At 48.6% G+C, this 21242-nt stretch overlaps 1 protein-coding gene across 5 annotated transcripts in view; it reads left to right on the top strand.

Annotated features, from left to right (window-relative positions):
- The window catches only part of DUS2 (dihydrouridine synthase 2), a 166681-nt gene extending 148162 nt beyond the window's left edge, over positions 1-18519 (top strand). For 4 of the 5 annotated variants that reach the window (XM_032960728.2, XM_032960727.2, XM_076069623.1 and 1 more), the window contains 5 exons: positions 417-538; positions 9798-9947; positions 12617-12704; positions 13198-13271; positions 14941-18519. In XM_032960728.2, coding sequence (XP_032816619.2) covers positions 417-538; positions 9798-9947; positions 12617-12704; positions 13198-13271; positions 14941-15265 — 759 coding nt within the window. In that variant the 3' untranslated portion in view covers positions 15266-18519. Of the gene's footprint in view, positions 1-416; positions 539-9797; positions 9948-12616; positions 12801-13197; positions 13272-14940 lie in introns of those variants that run through there. The other variant, XM_076069624.1, reaches the window with a different exon arrangement.
- Positions 18520-21242: the final 2723 nt, after the last annotated feature.

The following is a 21242-nucleotide window of genomic DNA, read 5'->3' as shown; positions in this document are numbered from 1 at the left end:
TCATTCAAACATTCCAACCGTCTCCTTCCTGCATTAAAGTTTCGTCTTCCTGCCACGTACATAGTTGCAGAAGTGTGCTGCATAAACCCAAGCGGAGATGAGTCAGCTACACCTGCAATAAACTGGCTGGCATTAAAAAAAAATCTTCAATATTTTAAATGTCATTTGCTATTACGTATTTCACAAAACATTTAAAATCAATATACACTGTCTCCTTCGATTTTAAACAAGTTGTACATGCTGGTCGACAAATTCAAGTCCTGCGCAAATGTTGGCATTTATATATTTAAATATATATTCATCGGTTTTAGCAATTTTCAACCCTCGAACAAAATGTCACAAACGTTGCGTGAGAGAGTTGCGCAGCTCCCGCTGTAATCTGCGCTCAATGCCACTGTCCCCGTGCTCTCACACAGGCAGTGAAGTATGACAACTCCCAACACAACACCAAGTACTGCCTCTGCCAGATGCTTCGCGATCAGCTCGAGAGTCCCTTGGGGAAGCAGTTGTACGCCTGCCAATCTTTGGAGGAAATAAGGTACGTGGAGCTTAAACCTGGGCAAGGCACGAGGCCTCCCACGCTCGCTCGGCAGTGCGTCACCGCGTGGGCAAATGCACACTTGCACGCACACACTTCCACTCTCAATAAAATAAGTGCGTGGTTCCCTTCGCCGCCATGTGTTATTGGAAAATGCGTGTACGTGTGCTCGCGTCCTTATGAGGAGGGTAAAGTGACCGCGAGATATCATCGCTCATCCGAGGACCGGAGGTCGTTGTTATAAAGCACGATTAAGTGGGTTGTGGGCATGTGATGACGATTCGATCCATCGATGCAGATCGATTTTTATGCTCGGCGATACACACGTCGAATTGCGCGTGCGAGAATCAATTATTTACATTGTACGCAAATTCTATGAAAATTATATGTTCGTATGGTTTGCATTTTATTATGGTAATGGAGAAATGGAGCGGGCAGAAGAGTGCGTTAAGAAGCATGGAGGAGGTACATGCTTGGAATTACGTTGACAGACAGGAAGAGGAGCACATGAATTGAAGAACATGAGCAGGTTAGAGACATCATAGTGGCTGCTAAGAAAAGTAAGTGGGCTCGGACAGGGCACATCACCGCCAGAAGGGATCGATTGCCGGTGCTCGAGATTAACGAGCGAGTGACAGCCAAAGGAGGGAACCCAGTCGGACATCCACCACGGAGATGGAGCGTTCAACTCGGCTGGTGTGTAGCAGCTACGTGGATTGTTGAATCAATTGCAATGCCCTCGGGGGGGAGGTATTCGTCCAACAGACAAAAAAAAATATTAGAATCCCAGCGAGGCTGAAAAAATGGCACACAAGAATGGACTGTTGAATACTATCACAGGGTGAATTGTAACACACCTCGTGAATTGTAAACCACACCATATCAGTGCCTTACTTAATCAGGATTTGTTTAACATTATAAAGACATTCTTTAGTCGACTGCAATGCTGTAGGCTTCCCAATAGGCTATTAAGCTTGGTTTGGTAAACATAAAATTACCACTGCAGCAAATGCCGACAAAAAAAATTCCAAAACGAATTGAAGTTCTCGGTGCTTTAAAGCCCTTCGTAGGTGCAGTTGGGATGAAGCCTCCCCTACATGCCTGGTCGCTCCGTGGGGATGTTTGCCCAAGAGGGGCGTGTCCAAGGGGATATAAATATTCATGAGATTATACAGCCGCCACGTAAGCATAGCAATGACATCGGCTCCTGTGCAGGAGCCAGATGAGTTGTTAGTGTCACGTGACCGTTTGAGATAACGATGGAAGTCCTTCATGCAGCAGTGGATAGATCATGGCTGATGTCTCGATTCAGGGTCTCCCTTAGATTCATTTCTACCAACGCATTTTGTACTTTACTTCTCGTTCAACTTTTGTTTTGCTCTTCTATCTTCTGTGGACACTTGTTCAATGGTTGTAAACATCTTAAAATAAAAACCCAATGTAGGGACCCCCTCTGGTAAAAGAGTCAGAACGCAGCATGGCTTTTCTGTACAAACAATTATTATCGTTCCGTGCCATTCGATGTAAACGGCATCACCGTATTATTTGCATACACGGTCGATTCTTGCACGCAACGATTCGGCGAACGTCATCCTGAGAATAGCGGCGTGTGCGTGAATCATCGCACCCCTAATGGACAGGGTCAGCTGGGCTGGTGGTCCGCTTACATCCTGGCTGCCCTCTGCACCGCGGCGGTGTGTTTACCACAATGCACTGCACCGCGGCGGTGTGTTTACCACAATGTACCGCACCGCGGCGGTGTGTTTACCACAATGCACTGCACCGCGGCGGTGTGTTTACCACAATGCACTGCACCGCGGCGGTGTGTTTACCACAATGCACTGCACCGTGGCGGTGTGTTTACCACAATGCACTGCACCGCGGCGGTGTGTTTACCACAATGCACTGCACCGCGGCGGTGTGTTTACCACAATGCACTGCACCGCGGCGGTGTGTTTACCACAATGCACTGCACCGTGGCGGTGTGTTTACCACAATGCACCGCACCACGGCGGTGTGTTTACCACAATGCACCGCACCGTGGCGGTGTGTTTACCACAATGCACCGCACCGTGGCGGTGTGTTTACCACAATGCACCGCACCGTGGCGGTGTGTTTACCACAATTTACCGCACCGTGGCGGTGTGTTTACCACAATGCACTGCACCGTGGCGGTGTGTTTACCACAATGCACTGCACCGTGGCGGTGTGTTTACCACAATGCTCGGTTGTTTTTTGCGCAGATTGTCAGCGCGTCACAAATTTACGCCACGCAAAGCCGCAAACAGGAGACCACTGCGGGGGGGGGGGGGTGTTGTGGCGTTAACGCGGATATTCAGGCGTCAAATGCGGTTCTCCAGAAATAACTCACTAACACCTTTGGCTGTGGAAAAATAGTGACTAAGCTCCCGGATGTTTATTTTTCAATGACTTAAGCGTGTGACTTTCCGGTTTAAAAAAAAAAAAAACAATATATTTTTTTCGTACGTACATTCTGTCCCAAACCTCCTGGCCCTGCAGGCCGCATGGCCAAGATCCCCAACGGCCGAGAGCCGCACGATGTGCACTTGACGGTCATGCGGTCCGTTCTCTCGCGTCGGTTGGCTGTGGAGTTTTCGATTTTCGAAATCTGCGGGAGCACCCCGGGAGTGCTTGTGTCTGGCTCCGCTCTCGGGGGTAAGTGTGCTGGGCTGCTGCCACTTCCAGGGATTTATGATTTTTAAAAAATATATATATATATTTTCAAATTAACTTATACTGAAAAGTTACAAATTGTCAGCGCCTCCATTGGGGGTGCACTCTGCAACTGCCCCGGGAGCCGCAGGCAACTATGGAGTCGCGGTTTGGCAAATTCTGTGGGGTAGAGCGGTAAGGGCAGTGGTTCACTCACTGCGCGATGAACCCTGTAACCCGAGTTCGACTCTCAGCCGTGGCTAATGTGAACGACAGTTATCTGAACCAGTCCTGGGTCAGCCACTTCACCAACCCACACGGCCCAGCATGGTGAAGTATGGTCAAACAACCCCTGCGGCTCAAGCCGCTTGAGGGAGGCGTTCATCTCGCAGCAGCTTGACTCAGGCTGCAAATTATTATACGGCATGCTGTCGTACGCACGGGGAATTCACAAAGTGCTGAATTAGCGGGCTGAACTTGCAAACGATATCTGCTGCTCGTGGTATTTAACATGTCCAATCGCAGCATTGCTGTACAAGTGAGAAGCTGCGTTCACGCGTGACAGCGATCAACGTTCCAGAGGGTGGCCGATTCGATGTATATATTTTGGCGTGGAAAGTTGAAACAATGGTGTTGGTTTCTTAATTGCCCCTTGCCATTTTTTTCTTCATTCAGCAGTAAGAATGGGCACAGGTCAGTTGGTCTACGATGGGCGGCTCAGGTGTTGTAGGGTAAAGTGTGGGTAACTTCCACCTCTTCCAAGACGCTCGGCTAGTCGTGGAAGAGTAGGCCAACATATCCTCGAGGGATGCTCAAGGAGAAAGGCCTTAGAACCAAACATTTAAAATAAACAATAACACTTTAATTATTTACTTTAATAATAATAACAATGCAATTTATAACGCGCACAAATTTGCGGACGTAACAGCCGCAACTCAGAGGTGCGGAGCCAAGCTCAGAGTCGCTGGAAAGCGTGGTTGTGGAGGTGAGTTTGTAAAGTGTCTCTTGAAGGAGACGATTGAGGCGATGCTGCGAATGTGCAGAGGGGTGATGGCGTTCCAGACTGTTGGGGCTGCCACCGAGAAGCGGCGCATAGACGTGACCATCCTGAATCTTGGTATCAAGAGGAGGTCGTGAGTCGCGCTGCGCAGGCATCTGCCGTGTGCTGAGCTGCAAGTCGTCGGTAATGAAGAGAGGTACGGGGGGCAGGCAGATGTGAAGGCACGGTGGCATAGGCAGGCGATCTTGTATGTGTCCCTGCTGGCAATGGGTAGCCAGTGGAGGGCACGGAGAGAGAGGCAAGTGAGTAGAGACGGGGATGAGTGCGGCCAATGACCACGCGTGCCAGGTTGTTTTGTCGTCTTTGAAGTTTTTTTAGGTTGCCAGTGGAGGTCCGGACTAGGACGGAGTTGCAATAGTCAAGGCGAGACCCAACTATGCAACATGCCAATCAATGTGTTGGCAATTTCAGTGGAGATGAGAGGACGTAGGTGTCTGAGAACCTTCAGGTGAAAGTTACATGAACTGATGACCAAAGATGTGTATGTGTGTTGGGAGTGCTGATGAGTTGAGACGTTGCCTGGTACCTAACATGATGGCCACTGACTTTTTCGTATTAAGGGCTAGGTTGTGTGCAGTGAACCACTGTTGCAAGGCGGTGGTACATTCCGAGAGCCTCTCGAATCCAGATGCATTGCTAGAATTGATGGCGGTGAATAGAATAGTGTCATCCGCGTATGGGTGGTGCTTAACACCGAAACTTGCGATGAGCCGGCCGATCGGGGAAGTGTAGGCTGTGAAGAGCAGGGGGCCTAGGACGGAGCCCTGGAAACCCCGCATAATGCTTTTGTTTCAGGCGATGTGGACGTGCCCACCCTGACTGAACATTGAAGAAACTATCCACTTGAGTGCTGAGCCACATATACCGAAGTCGGATTTCAGGAGGGAAGTGAGGAGCGAGTGGTTGATGGTGTCGAAGGCTGACGAAATTTCCAGACTTTAATTGTTACTTTAACACTTGTGTGATTCAGTGCTCGAGAATGAAATGGAATATCTCAAACGAGAGTGCACATTTAGAGTAGTCATCTTTTGCAAAAGAAAATCATTTTCAATTAAGAACCGTAAAGATTCATTGAAGCAGTCAACGTTAGGAGCACTACCACAATCAAAATTCTATCGCTGGATTAACAGTTCATCAGTATTTGTTTATGCACTTGGAAGTTGTCAAGCAAACTCTGATTAACGTTTAATTACGATGATTACAAATGCACGCTTAATTTAACAAGCCTGCCAGCTTCTCAGTGATGTGCATAATGAAATTCCTCGGGGGAAATAGGGAGAAAAATACGCCAAGCGGATTTAACAACGGGTAAATGTCAATCCTTCCAGGTTGCAGCAATTTAAACGAAATCCATGATCCAGTCGGCTGGCATTGGGCTCCTGCGTACACCCTACTGAAGACTTCGGCGTTCACCTGACAGTTTCGGCCGTGCAGTGTAACCCCCATCGATGATATCACAGCGGTGACTTTTGATGGCCCAGGAAAGCCTCGCTCCGCGAGTCGCGAGATTTCACTTTTCAGGAGGGCGCTCGCAAGGTTCGCAATGGGGCGAGGGATTGGTGCGATGTCGAGTAATTTGTGGAGTCAGAAGAGTGGAGCGTTTTCTTTTTAAACGCGACTCACAGCTCAACGACGCCACGGCGGGGCGATGCGTGCTACAGTCCAAGACGGGGTGATGCGTGCTACAGTCCAAGACGGGGTGATGCGAGCTACAGTCCAAGACGGGGCGATGCGTGCTACCGTCCTCGTCCACGCAGCGCAGTGCGAGCTCGGTTGCGTCAAGACGTGCTCGCGGGTTTACCGGCGGGACGGGTCCATTGCAGGACAGTGTGCGTCTCGTGTTCGAGTGAATGCTTGGTATTTCTTCGCGACGTGCAGACGTGCTAAGGACAGCTATTTCATACCGACATTTCTGAGCGTCTGCATTGGCTACTGTTTGTAACGGGTTAAATGCATGTGGCTTTGAGTGAAATGCCACCTTTTATTAATACCCTGGTAGTCGTCATGGGAAACAGTGTGATTGCATTGATCCGTCGGTTTTATTCTCCGTTTCTAAGCACAAATGTGTCATAATAATGCACGAAGGATTATTTAATGCTGCTAAGGTGGCCTTGGGAATGTCGATCTGCGTATTGAAGTGCTGCTACCTCGTTGGAGCAAAGCAATGGCTCTCCATCATCTGTGCTTGCCAGTGAACAAAGTGCACATGTTTGAGACAAATATGTGTGTCCCCATTACCACATCATTTGTTGAATAGCACAACAGAGCTCAAATTGATCCTCTTAAGTAAGATTTAGCAATGACAGTTTGTACCCTGGAAGCCAGCCAGCCCAGCCATCACATCATGCGAGGGAATGTATTTACTTTCTCATGACATACTATTGCATCTTGGATGTGTGTGATTGATTTGTGTAAAGAATGTATCGCTTCTGTTGCGTTGGATTTTATTTTAATGTTACCTTTAATGTTTTTGCTGTGAAATTTGCTTTTTAACGCTTGCCAACTCTGGTTAAAAGCGTTTATGCATAACCTTTTCCGTTCGTCCTTCTGTCTCTCTCTAGGCAAGGGGGGGAGACGTGGATAACTCTCGCAATAGATGGTCCAATATGGTTACAGCTGTATGAGAAAGTTGTGTTGCTATTTGGACCGACCTCCAGGGAAAACCAGCCAAATAAATAAGTGTTGCCCACACCTCCTCCTCCTCCCCTGTAAATCCACTATCTGAGCGTCATCATCTGATTGCGGCCTACAAACGTCCTGCTTCCTGAGCCTGGTGCAATCACCACGGCCTTCATTGTCGCGAATTAAGTACCTCCGAGGACAAACGCATATTGGAAAGCATTGCAAAACCCATGCACGTGCACGTTTTTATTCCTCTTGTGTGCTTGTATGTGCGCAACTGGGTCTCCCTTGCAAAAAGAGACTTGTAGTTCTCAATTGACACACACCTTGGTTGAAATAAAGGGTCTGTCTGCACTCTTTCTGACTTCAACTGCCGCCCGCTTACAAATGCACGTCCACACGTCCGTTTTGTCCGCATTTGTGGAAAACGGGGACCGGTTCGGATGTGGCCGGGAATCAAACTCAGGTCACGATGTTCATTGTGTAGCACGTGAGCCACCGCACCACCACGTGCAACACAGTCGAATGCAAACCACCTCGTGGGTATTCGTGGTTGGGCTGTTTGCCCTGTAGAATTTTAACGTTGAATTCATGAAGAAGCTCCCGGCAAGTGGAGGCAGAATTGTCAGACACGCGGCAGCTACAGCAAAACACATCGGAGAGCTGGACAAATCGGAAAATACGTAATAGATTGTGTCCACCATAAGACGACAATTTTATTTTATATATCCTTCTGCCCCTGGTGTGACATCGGCATGCGATGTCGTCACACGATGCTCTTGAACGCGAGTCTGCGCGGCGTTCAGTGTCTTCGACGCATCATGCACTTTGTTAATGGACCCCATAGCATCATAATGCTGCCTGGAATTCGATTTGTCGATCACGTGAAAATTGGCTCGGCTGCTAATACTGTAAAACCGCTGCGAATGAGAGTGACGCCTCTCCACGTGCTGTGGCATTTCCGATAATCCCCACGACGCCTCAAACCCTCCTTTCTTCTCCACACCCCACCCCCATGTTAACATTTCGGCGAGGGCTAAGCTGCTGCTTTTGACACCAGGTTTGGGAATTTTGAAATGTATTCAAATTCCATCGCCAAGTGCCACAATATCCTTTTCTTTGGGGAAATGTTTATGAAGGTTTTTTTTTTTGGCAAGGGGGTACTTGGAGGGAAATGTGTGGATTTATTTTTTTTATATTTACCTTTAGACTTGACGTTTCACATCGACCGCGGCAAGCAATTTAGGACACGTTCGCCATAAATATTAATTCTTGAAAGGAAAACATCAAACTTGAGTCACCATGGCCTTTTCAAAATCGGTCTTCAAAATCAAAGGGTTATTTTCGTCTTTTTTTCCATCCCTGCCCCTTTCATTCTCCAAACGGAGTGGTAGGCATAGTAATTGGTAATTAACTATCATCAGTGGCGAGTGGTATCTGATGGGTGCTGGGCATCACCCCCTTAACCGGCCTCCACTAGCCAGCGTGGGTGAAGTATGCTCACCAACGCACATGACGAAATCGTGTTCGGAAAGACTTAATCCATTCGTGGATTGATAGTTTTGTACGTATGTGTGTATGTTCAACTTCTTTCGCGCCGTACGTAGCCAACAGTGCTAATCGGAGGCGCGTTTTATATGGGTTTTTTTGTCGCATTGTATTGAGGGTAAGACGAGCAGAATTTAAATGTGTAGCAGAGGTTTAATGGATGGCTCTGACAATCACGTGATAAGCCCTCTGACATGGTAATTGCTCACCCACCGCATTGCTCAAACCTACAAAGAGGCCTGTGAGCATGGAGAGGCCTCCATCCAGCAGTGAATAAATTAATGCCTAATGATTACTTTTTTCTGGCCATCCTCCCTTCGAGTGACGTGTCCTGCCCAGGGCCCACTCACCTTTCTTCAGAGGTTTGAATGATTTCATTCACTCGCTTGTGTTCTCTCATCCACATACTTCTCTTCCTGTCGCTCGGTATAATTCCAGGCATGCAATTCTCCTCAATTCTCTATGTGTATATTTTTTTTGTTAATGTCCAAAGTGTCATAGCCAGTATTGTGCTCACTGACCAAAGACGCTCTTTTGTTATGCACATTGGTGTTGTTACCTTTCCGTAGCAAGTGTGAAGGAAATAACCCTGTGGCGTTATTCACAACCGGAGACCATGACACCTGCAGTGTCAATCTCCACATCTCATCGAGCAATAACCCAGACTTGTCGTTTAAACAGGTGTTGAAAAATCATGCGTATGCATGGATTTTCAAACATGCATTTGTCTTTAGAGGTATTCGATTAGCAGCATGGAAGCTGAAGGGCAGCTGTCAGGGAAAAATGTGTTGTGTCTCCAAGTTTTGGCCAACTCATTGATTCATGTTTCCAGTATTAAATCAGCGAAGGCACGAACTGCAACACCACTTAATACTGCAGGTTTGGTCATATTGAATCATGAGACATTACTCGAAGATGCCTTACAAATAAATGTAAATTATTATTATAGTAAGCCACCACCTGTAACGACTGGACAGTGCTAATGGCTAAAGTTGGAAAGCTTTTAAAAAAGTGTGTGAGAGTTGCTGTGGGGAGCGTTAGTGTAGCGGTTAGCGCGCTGCACTTTGAACCCGGTGACCTGAGTTCGATTCTCGCTCACGGCCAACATTGCCACTGGTGGAGACAAAGGCGGTTGGGCGTGGTGCTGGGCACCCCGCCCTCGTGTGCCACAGTGCCGGCCTCCGTAGCCGCTCCGCCAACGGCACTTGCCCCCAACAGTCTCTTAAAAGGCCACCCGGGGGATCTCTGTCCACGACCCTGTGCAATAATGCGCCCGACCGGGCCCTCGTCCTGCACAGCACAGGACATGACGACACGATCGACGGCGCATTGAATGTCTCGACGTCGGGCGCGCAGTGACCTCTTCGGCATGGGCGAGTTCTGCCGGGACGCCAGGGAGCGGCATCGCGCCGCTGTGGAGCGTCTGAACGGCAGGGACGCGACGAGCCGCCTCCTGCGGTCGGACTTGGCCAGTGACGTCACCGCTGCCTACGCTCACTTCGACCGGTGAGGCCCCTCGCCCGCTCGCACGTCGCTGCCACCCGCACCTCCAATTTGCGCGGTTGCGTGTATGTGCGCGCGTGTCGAACCTATTTCGCTTAAAGTGCACGTAGCAAGGCACAAGCGGCGTGCCGACGTCACGGCCACTTAGTGGCGAATGGCCGTCGTATGTTGAACTTCTTTCGCACCGTGCGTAGCCAACCGTGCTGATCAGAGGTAGGCTATGTACGTTGCGAAATAGGTTCCAGACGACTAGCATTTGGCAGTGCGGTGATGACGAAAGGTAGTAAATGTGCAGGCCGTGCAATTGCTCACTCACACCACTGCTGGCGGAAGGGCCTCCATGAGAGGGAGCTCTCGAGAGACCCTCCGCAAGATAATATTTTGGCTCCTCAACCCCTTCCTGGAAGAGGTGGGAAAACAACAACAGCACACTTGACCATTCGTGCTGCGCGGTGGACAGGCGGTGGAGGTTAATGAAGTCACGCCATTGTCTCGACCACTGCGCCAGCAGATCCAACCGGTGACTTCTGGATTGCAAGTCCGCGGTGCGAATCAAAACATTACGGCAGTGTGATCATGATGATGCCCCTCATCAGCATAATAATGCCAGGAAGAGTCTGACTTGGTTGAAAGGGAAAGTATATCAGGCAGTAATAAGAGCAGTATTGACATACGGATCAGAATGTTGGACTCTTAAACGCCAAGGAGGAGCAGACGTAAACCACAGAAATGAGGAAGCCACTGGAGCTATGCACTTTCAAAATCTAGATTGAAAACTCATTTCTGTAGAGCTGCTTTTTGTGTTTAGTTGTCCTTCCCACACACCTTCGATTAGCACGGTTGGCTACGTATGGTGCGAAAGAAGTTCAACAACACACGTACAACATAATAAAGGTTTTTGGGTTAGATCGCGTTATTTATAAATGTGTCGTAACCCTCCACCACCCGACACGGCCAAAAAAGTGTCACGTTGACAAAAGACAAATAGTTCACTACTTTAGCCCACCGGTGTGTTGAAGAGTGAATTATGAATAATATTTGTACGTGTTAAACTGACTGAAATGAACAACTGCAATGTTAACGTTGCTGTCGCCTTCCTAAATCAGAGAGGTCTGCGCAGAGGGGTGAATCGAAATCGTGAAAATATTAAAAATGTAGAGCTGAATTTAACGATACGAATTCCCATTTAATAACGAAGAATGCTCGCCTGACGAGGAAATAACGATGCATTGTTACCCATAGACTGGGGGTACTCTGCCCTGACTTGATTAAGCCCGATTCATGGAGAGATATGGTCACGTTATTTCTCCTTGCCTGCACACGATCATTACTTCTCAGCCAACGTTCTAATGGCGAGGGTATTACTGCGGCGTTGAAACGTTCGGGATAGTTTTTAATTTACTTTCCGTTGATTTTGTGGGCGGAGGAAAAATCAAGTACGTACAGATGAATTTTAACGTTCGTGCGAGGTCAAATGCCATTCAACATATTTCTCGTTTACTTTGTGTGAACTCTCGGAGGAGTGCGAATGTCATTCGCTCCGCACCGATGAGCTTTGTGCTCAACACGTGGAATTCCGTACGAGATGAACGCGTTTAAACGATCCATTTCTCACCTAAACGTACGTCGCCATCAGCGTCTTCATGCACCATGCCGGGTATTGATTGAGAACGCAACGTTTTTTTTTTACATCAGCGCTGTTATTTATTTTATTTAAAAATGGATTATTGTGCCTGGGTGTAATTTTTCGTGTGAACAGACAGATGCCGGATTTCAAGTAAATAGCCTTTAGCCTGCTGACAGGTGTCATCATTTTCTAGAGTATTCGAGAAAATTGCCTTACCCTTACGAACGTTTTATCCGCAAAAATAATGTCCGTGTGGCTGCTGGAGATCATCAATGCCGTCCGTTGATGTCATGTGCGGCGTCGCAGATGCAGTCACCGGGCCACACACGGTCGCGACGGGACACGGGCACTAAATAACAACGCCGAATACTCCGGAATACCGGCCGCGTGTTTGCCGGAACGTTAGTTAAACCCAACGTTAGTTAAACCGAACGATAGTGAAACCCAACGTTAGTTAAACCGAACGATAGTGAAACCCAACGTTAGTTAAACCCAACGTTAGTAAAACCCAACGATAGTGAAACCCAACGATAGTGAAACCGAAGTTAGTTAAACCCAACGTCAGTTAAACCGAACATTAGTTAAACCGAACGATGGTTAAATCGAACGTTAGTTAAACCGAACGATGGTTAAATCGAACGTTAGATCTTGCCCCGCCTCCCGCGTGTTCGCGTTCGTCGTTCTGTGCCTCGCGGGCGCGACGTCCACACTGCTGCAGCTGTTGTAGCGTGGACGTCCACACTGCTGCAGCTGTTGCAGCGTGGACGTCCACACTGCTGCAGCTGTTGCAGCAGCCTGGACGTCCACGCTGCTGCACTTCGCGGGGCACATCTTGAAACTGCCCGTCGGTCGTCGGATCAAACGGGCGGGGACAGTCGTACCGCACGCAGTCATAATTGTGCCGCTCCGGCTATACGGTGCCGCTCCGGCTACACGGTGCCGCCGCTCACAGTGGCCGTCGCAATGACGTCGCCGCGACAGGCGTGGAATTGTTTCACCTGCGCCTTTGCTCACAGGTGTCTCGTTTCGCTGTGCCACGCTTTAGGAGGGAATACCCCGAGAACGTCACCCCCAAGGCCGTTGTCCTGGAGTGGTGCCGCCACTCGAAACACGGCCAGCCCCAGTACACAACCGTGAGTGGCCGACCACACATTTATGTTCGTCGTTTGATGTGCTTCAAGCGGCAGACCTTACTCCTAATTGGTGAAGTGAACAGCAGCAGAAATTAGGTGAGTTCACAAAATAAGGCTGTCCATGTTGATTTTATGTATTCATATATATAACTGTGTCATTTCTCAAACATGTTTTTTTAAAAATCTGGATCCCTTTGATGCCGACCTCAACAAAGCTGACGCTGCATTTTAGATCCTTTGGAGGAGACGATCATGCTGTGATTGCTGCTCGTCATGCCGTTTTCATTTGTCTTGCGTCTTGTACCCGTTGCAACCCGCAGCTTGAATTCAATTTTACATTGCGCAGTGGCGAGCCCAGTTTTTCTTTTTAATTGGTCAATCACTTATCGAGACGAATGCGAGAAACGCGTACACAGCAGAACGAAGAAGAGCTTCAGAGCTTTTGCTTAGAAACCTGGGACAAGTTGATGCCGTCGGTCGTTTTCTTCTGCAGGAGCAGCGATCCGAAGACCGTTTCTTTCGCTCCGTGGCAGTGGTGGCGGGGAAGAAATATTCCACCGTCAACTGGTGAGATCACGCAATTACGGTGACGTCTCACCCAGCGTCTCACGCAGCGGTAGGAGCTGAGCCAAAGCCGATTATTTCGCCAATGGATTTCTGTACGGATTATCGGTGCGGTTAATTAACGTGTCGACGTGCTTATTCTCTTTGAGTAATCGTTTACGGTTGTGTCACGGGACCTTTTTTACAGTGTCACAGTATGAAAAAGAGAGTAGGGTTGTACCCTTCCTGGCAATACAACACGTGTTAAGATGTTCAAACACCAAATAGAAACATTTTGCGAGGGGTCAACTCGGCATTAAACACACACCGGTACTTGTGGCGAACATCCAAATTTATGGTTGTTTGTCAATGCGCTGATGTGTTGTGGCCGAAACGTCGTGAGAATTTTATTTTATTATGTTTTATTTTTATTATTTTATTTCCATTCTACGTGACTTTACCGAAAGAACCAAGAAGATGAATCCCTGCAGTCACGAAAGCTTTAAATCGAAAAATGCGCTGATGTTTGAAGGCCTCTCCACGTTATGTCGTCATGGAGGTTTGGCCATACTTCACCGCACTGGTTCGTGCACGTTGGTGAAGGAGGTCGGAGCCAGAGAACAGATGCTACTCTCCAGTGAACTCAGTTCGCCAGGGTTATAACAGCAGTGCCCCTCCACTCCATCCCAGGGGACACATAACCATGTACACATGATGGCATGTGCAAGTGAATGAGACAATATCACAAATGGCAACGTTGCCTTATTCTGCCTCTTCATTTGTGCTACACGGTGTGTGTGCGCATGCAACCTGTATCTACCATGAGACCTTATTCGCAGTATCAAAGTGTGAAAAAGTTTCTTTGTTTGTATGTTCACCACAAGTATGTGCGGTTAATGCAGACTTTATTCCTTGCAAAATGTATCTTATTTGGTGTTTGAACTGCTTAACACCTGTTGTCTTGCCAGAAAGGGTAGAACCTTTATCCGCATATGCCCGAGTGGTTGCTCTGAGATATGGCTCTCATGACAATCCTAAGAGATCTCTAACGTCACTTTGGATGGTCCCACACAGATCTACCATTTCCTGTATGAAGCCTCATGGCGTATTGACAATATCGCTTTCCTGTTATCTCTCCTCACCAGTGATCCGATATTTTGAACCGAACGTGGACTCTTGATGTGCGTGTGACGCGCACGTTGTGGGGAGCGGCGGTGCAGAGGTTAGCAATGCAATGCGCCTTGAACCCAGTTAACCAGAGTTTCATTCCCAGCCTCGGCCAGCAACAGCAGCAGCGAGTATCATAACCTCTAGTTAAACTCGACCTCCAATTTGATTTTTGCGTATGGCAATATTTCCGGAGGCTAAATGCCAATGTGGAGATCTGCTCGCCACGATTGGACTTCAGGAGAGATTTCACATGGTTGTGCTGCTCCTCCGTTGAAGGAGTAGCACAGACTACAGCGGTTTAAACCGGCGCCTCGCGAGGTACTTAAACATCGGCACTGGGTAGGCAAATGTGGTTCGGCGTGGTCCTGTGGGTCGCACCACTTCCTCGAGGGCCACTCCGTCCGTAATAGGTGCTCGCTAACGCCACCTGCCTCGACAGCCCGTGCGGCTACATGGGCGAGCCTTGTCTCCGCTTGTTTGTGACGTGCCCCGTGATTTGTTTTCTCTTTCCCCCGCCCAACAGGGAAAAGAGTAAAAAGCTGGCGGAGCAGGCAGCCGCGGTGGTGTGCGTGGAGAGCCTGGGCCTCCCGAGCATGAAGCTAACCAGGGAGGGGAGCAAATTGAGCGCCGTCAGTAACAAGCGTAAGCGGGGGGCTGACAGGGAGCAGCAGGGGGAGGAGGTCGCGGAGGTTGGACAGGGCGCCAAGGAAACGGACGTGCTCCGAACACCGAGTGCGAGGGCTCTCGACGAGGGGGAAATGGACACGAGAGGCGGCGGTGGCAGCGGTGAGAAAATCCCTGGCGGCTGCTCAAAGGGCACGGTCCGTGCTGAGAAGGGGTCCGAATGAAGAGCGAAGAAGGAGAAACGGGGCGGAGAGAAGGGCGACGTACAAGATCTTCTAAAAAAGAAACCCCCGGGTTTCTATTCGCGTGTGTGAAGCGAGAAACTGACTTGCCTGCCCCGCCTCGTGTGCGTTTGCACGTTTAAATGTGGATACGTGCAACCACTGTTTACTGGTGATGAATAACTTTTTGCAGCCCTTCGTGAATCCACTGCCAAGGTGAAGGCTTCCACCGTGCCGCGTCACTCGCCACGCTTGGTCGGTGCATGTTAATGATGACAGCAGGGTCATCATTAAAGCAGATCGCAGGGTCATCATTAAAGCAGATTTCACAGCACGCTAACCATTTCGCCACTGCTCCGACACCCCGTTTATTGTCAATTATTCAAAGTTATCAGTCGTGGAGTACTTATGCAATTACGGGGTATGTTTATTCACATGTAATTTGCACAGGAGCTGCATTCCAAGTGTACGTTATGTGTACAGAAAAAGTGCGCGTTTAGACATATGGTAAATACTCCCGTGCTTTGCATTTCACAGTGTTTGCAGTTCCAATTTGATTGTCAGCCCGAGTTGAGTTGTGCATTTCACAGTGCTTCAGGATTTATTGATTAAGCAAGAGTCATTGTGATGCCCATTCGCCAGTAATGAGACCGTAATTAAACCGGTGCTCATGGTACTTGCTTGAAAATTGCTTTAGAAATTTGAACCGCCTATGGCACGCATTGTTAGCAGCATTATACATCTCCCCCTGTTCATGCATAGTGATGTATTTTCCGTAAATTAGACTAATTGCCACGTGTAAAAAAAAAACATAATTATGTTTTGCATGTTGACATTGTAGAATGCTTTGTACAAACAAATCGTCCCTTTGCAATTTAAATAATTCGTGCGATGTTTCACTCCCTAAACTTTGCAGCGATAACAAAAGTTACTCATCAATCTTCGCTAACTTAGTCGATTTGGAAACCATTGTCTTTAGAGAGTACGTTTACGATAAACAGTTCCAACTATTTGAATATAATTTACACTTAATATTCTTGGACAAGCTTAAATACTAAATTTGTGCTTTGACATCGTGCCAAACAAGATCAGGGCAGTATTTATTTTTCTCTCTCTCTGTCTCTGCCTCTGCCATTGCTTCTGCGATGTGCAGCGGGCATCAACACAGCTCGACCATTTCAAGCTGACGGTGCCATCTGCCCTGATTTATTTCACGTCCACCCTGGGCCATGTCCAATGAATTAAATATCAATCTGTCACCGATTTGACATTCGCACTCTGTATAATCCTAGTTGGCCACACTTGGCGGTGTATTTAAGCAAACATGAAATAGCAGCTGACAGCCCTGTCTTGCCAAGCCGGACTACTTGGGGTATAGCGATGCATCAATTGGCCTATTCGTTGCATTTCTTTAGCTCGTGATACATGCTTTAAAAAAAAACATTCAGCATCTACCCAAGCTCTCGACCGGATAATATAATCAGAACCGAACATCATACCGTACAGGGCGGTCTAGATGTCTTGTTACCCCCCATTTAATTCTCTACAACGTATTTTTTTGTACGGTTTATTTTTAAAAATATATACACATGCAAAGGAAATGTTTTTAAGGGCCAATTAATTGGGGGGAGGGGTGGGTTACAAGACATCCGGACCACCCTGTACAATGCTGCTATTCTTCTGCACTACAGACCACAAGCGTATTCGCTAACAATCGATGTATTTCAGGTTGTAATATGTTTTACGTATTCTGTTCAGCGTGGCACACTCCAGCCACTACTAGGGGCCGCTCCGTTCGGCATCAGCTGAGATTAAGCATGCGATCATTTGCTGGGCTTAAACCTTTAACCCCGCAAGGATCACCTCCACGGCCTCCGTTTACATGAACCATGCAGAATGTTTACATTGGAATTACGATTCCATGTATCAGTGACGATTCATTGGATCGTGACGGGGAGCGAATTCATTTCACCCCTCGTAAACGTCGACGGCAGTGGCTTTCGAGGCTGTCGAACAACGGCGTGGTCGCGAAGAGTTGCAGCTAAGAGTTGCGTGCGCTGTGTAAAAAAAAAAACATTGTTTCCAGAGGTCATTCCTTACAGCGGTCTCCCCCATTATTTGGTCCAATGATCCATTACGGCACACACAACAACAACCGCCATTCGCCACTAAGTGGCGGTGACGTCACCACGACGCTTGTGCCAGGCTATGTGCACCCTGAGGCCACGTGAAGTGTCGAACGCCTGCTGGCAGGAGGTCACGGGGCAGACCCAGGTGCCACGGGTCGACTGAGATGACTGGCTGATGCACCACCTGTGCCCCATACTGTGCCAACCTGCTGTGCTTTAGCCACCCGGCGCTCCGCTCGTTGTTGTGAGCGTCGCTCCTCCGCCCTCCGTTGTTGTTGGAGGGCGACTACCTCCAACTGCCCAGTAGCGTCCTTCACGAGCCTCCTCCACAGAGGCCGATCTTGACACCGCTGGTACCAGTCATCAGCAAGTCCACTCAGCTCCACGTCCTCCTGTACCACATCACTCCATCTCTCTCTAGCCCGTGCCGCGCCCGCTTAGCCCCCTCAATCCGGCCGAACAAAAGCTGTTTCGGCATGCGGTGGCTGGGCATGCGGGCTACATGACCCAGCCAACGCAGCCTTCCCCGCCGGAGGAGCTCACACACACACACGCACGGGTTTATTTAATAACCCCTAAACAAAACAAACAATAACTGGGCAGCTTTGCGCTAACGATGTGGGGGGGGGGGGGGGGGTGTGTACAACAGAATGTGCTAACGAGTTGTTGTTTGAGCAGAGTGGCGACGATTCGCCCACTTCGATGTCGTCTCACGCCAGCATTGTGCCGCTGCTCATTGTAATGGGGGGTGGCTCCTGGGCAAGGTGTCACTCTCCTCCTTTTAAAATGCGACGTCAATTTACGGAGTTGGTGAAACCGGGGGGGTGTTCTCCTCGCATGGGTGATGTTAATGATGATGCTAATAAAAAGGTACACACCTACGAGACTGTGCCCTGCGGATAGTGCTGGGGCCTTCTGGTGCACGCGTGACCTCTGGGATTCGGTTATTATTTATGAAAGTCTGCTGTATCCTTAGCACGGTTCGAAATGAGTGCAAAGTACATACGTTAAGGGGCGTCGAGAGTCAGTCTACGGATGATTGTCGGGTGCCTGAGTCACAAACATTACTCGTCCGTCAAGTTTTGTGAGGGGGAAAATAAAATCTGCAAATAAATTGGTTTCGAGCAACCTTTTTCATTGGAGCTTGTTATTAAGCCAAATTTTAAAGGAATTATCCAAATGTAAATCCTCAACCGACCTCGCTTTATACTTTAGCTTAAAAAAACACTTAAATTCAGTTGTGCAAACCCCATTTATATGATCTTACGTGAATGTAAATCGTCTCATTACTTGAGTGGATTGAGATTAAATACACCTCGCCCCTGCAACAAAGCTACCACCGCGGTGAGAATAAACTATTGCCATTGTCTTGGCTAAGCTAAGCCTTTGCACCCAAGTTCTCGATGTGCACGTGAAAATGCACGCCCATGTTGTAATCTCTCGCGCAGCTCTCAACACCGATCGCAAACCGGGTGTAATTTATTTCCCAATTAAAGTGTCCCGTGGCATAATGTGTCGCGCCAAGCAGGACCGCTGGCCCCTCTGCTGTTGCAGCCAGCCCACATTTTTCAACTTAACGAATGGCCCCCCACGTTAACCAATTTGCGGTTACGGTGCCGCGAGTACGCTGGCGTGGCGGGCTGGACATCACGGCAAAGTAAGATGTATGCATCTCGCCTTCTCGATCCATTACGCGCTCGTTCCCGACAGCATCAAATTTTGGCAATGCGCCTCCGGGACAAATTCAATGGGCGGCGCGCAACGGCGGTTGCGTGCGACAATTTTTGTTTTATATTTAACAAAAATCACGTGACGCGTTACAACCGCTGTTCCTCTCACCTTGGCTGAGAAAAAAATAATGCCACGATTGCCAGAGGGAGGTGTTCGTGTTGCGAGCAACTGCCAGAGCCTTGACTATCGCACTCGGATAATTTACACCCCCACGACACAAGGCGTTACGGTCGGATTTTTCCATCAACGAAAATTAACTACTCCGGAGAAATTAGCCGCAAAATGAGCTCGCCCAGAAGGCAAGGAGTTCATTCGAAACCCAGAGGAGCCGTTCCATTGGTGCTGCCTTGAGGCCTCGTCGCTCGGTTGTGTTGTTCATTCCAGATGGGTTTTTTCTCTATCGCTTCCGTAATTTGATTTGAAACGTGCTAAACAAATCACTCGGACCACTATCCACAAACAGGGCGTCACGGGATTGCGGGCCTGCGTGTCGAGTAGCAGAAAGAACGATGCAGCGACATCCGAAGTTGCACTGTCAATTTTATGCATCCCCGTTTATGCTCCGTGCCTTCACCAATCCATACTGACCGACGTGGTGGAGGGGGCCCTCATGCAGCAGTGGACTGTCAAAGTCGATGTGCACGTGAACTTGAGGCATGGGATTAATCGTCCGTTTGGAACTCAGGCAGAGCAGTGCGTTATCGATCATTCGAATAAAACAATCTGTAGTTGACAGAATACTGAGGGGGTCCCATCAACCGACCTTGTATACCCATATGGGGGTCACAATTGCTCACACGCTCCCTTAAAAGATAATTGTTCCATCGAATGACATTCGTACCGATATTTTTTACTGGATTTTTGTGTTGTGTGAAAACGCGACTTTCGTGCCGTCATTGATGACCGAGCTGAGACAACTCGCTACGCTTGAGAAACCGGTTAACCACGGGTGGTCGAAAGCCTGATTCAAACCCAGAAACTCAGGAGTACCCGGCTCATTGTTCTGACTCCTAGGCCATCCGGCAATCTCACAAAGGTGCGTCACGTTCTACGACTGATGGAATCCCCCAAGAAGCACGATAACTCACACCACTGCATTCACGTGAATGTGTCAGTGGGATCGTGCTGTCTAGTCAGAGATCCGAGTGCGATACAGAAAAAAAGGGGAAGTTTTATGCGTGACACGGTTGGAGAACTGAAGCAGAGCCGACCGCATGCGTGGAAGAGAAGAGCAGGTAAGGGGACATGAACGATGACAATGAATCCACGGCTAGCTAATGCAACTAACAGCACGGTCTACGCACGCATGCGTGTGTATGGTGCTTACTTGCTCAATAGATGCTCCTAGATGCATACTTGCCAACCCAACCCTATAGGCTGCCGATTTAAACAAAAGATTTGGACCGATTTTCCAAGTTAATCTTACGACTTCAAGAAAAATCAAAGTACGCATTCATTTTTTTTTTGCTTCGGCAATAGGTGGTCTTTTGAAGGGGGGGTTTTAAACATTGAAAGCCTGCGCTCACATCTGTAAACGTTGTTAGATGTACACGACACGGAATTGCTGCTCATTCCCCTGAACTCCCCTGCCCCACCGGTGGAGAGGAACCGTGACTTTGGTGAACTCGCGACCAAAGTGCTCGGCGCTCTTCTCGACCGTAACTTGCGGCGCACTTTTGCAGCGGCCAGGTATAAAGAATCCACCGTCCGTAACCCATCTTAAAATGGGGGGGGGGGGGAAGCTTCGTTTGCCCTCCGCCGATTTTCGCGTCTCACCACGGCACAGCTGTCCGAGTGTACCCATTTCACCATTCGTGATGGACGCGATGAATCCACTGCTGGATGCACATGCCCCTGTCTAAATATCCGCGTCGCCGCCATCTCCCATGATGCTGCGATGCACACGATCTGATTGCATCCCTCCTCCTTTGCCTCTCTCTTCAAATACATATATGAAGCCTACACACACACAGAGACGCTGCACGCGTACGATATGATTGATAATAATCTAAGCCCACGTGGTATTACATTGAAACAGCGGTGGGATACACGCACACCATATCAGTTTGAAAAAGTGCTCATTGCGTCACGTTGGACAAAGACAAAGATCCCCCGTATAG

This window comes from Petromyzon marinus, chromosome 25 (genome assembly GCF_048934315.1).
Source record: "Petromyzon marinus isolate PM22_M1 ecotype Great Lakes invasive population chromosome 25, UKy_Petmar_22M1.pri1.0, whole genome shotgun sequence".
NCBI classification, from domain to species: domain Eukaryota; kingdom Metazoa; phylum Chordata; class Hyperoartia; order Petromyzontiformes; family Petromyzontidae; genus Petromyzon; species Petromyzon marinus.
This window is presented reverse-complemented; position numbering and strand designations above follow the sequence as displayed.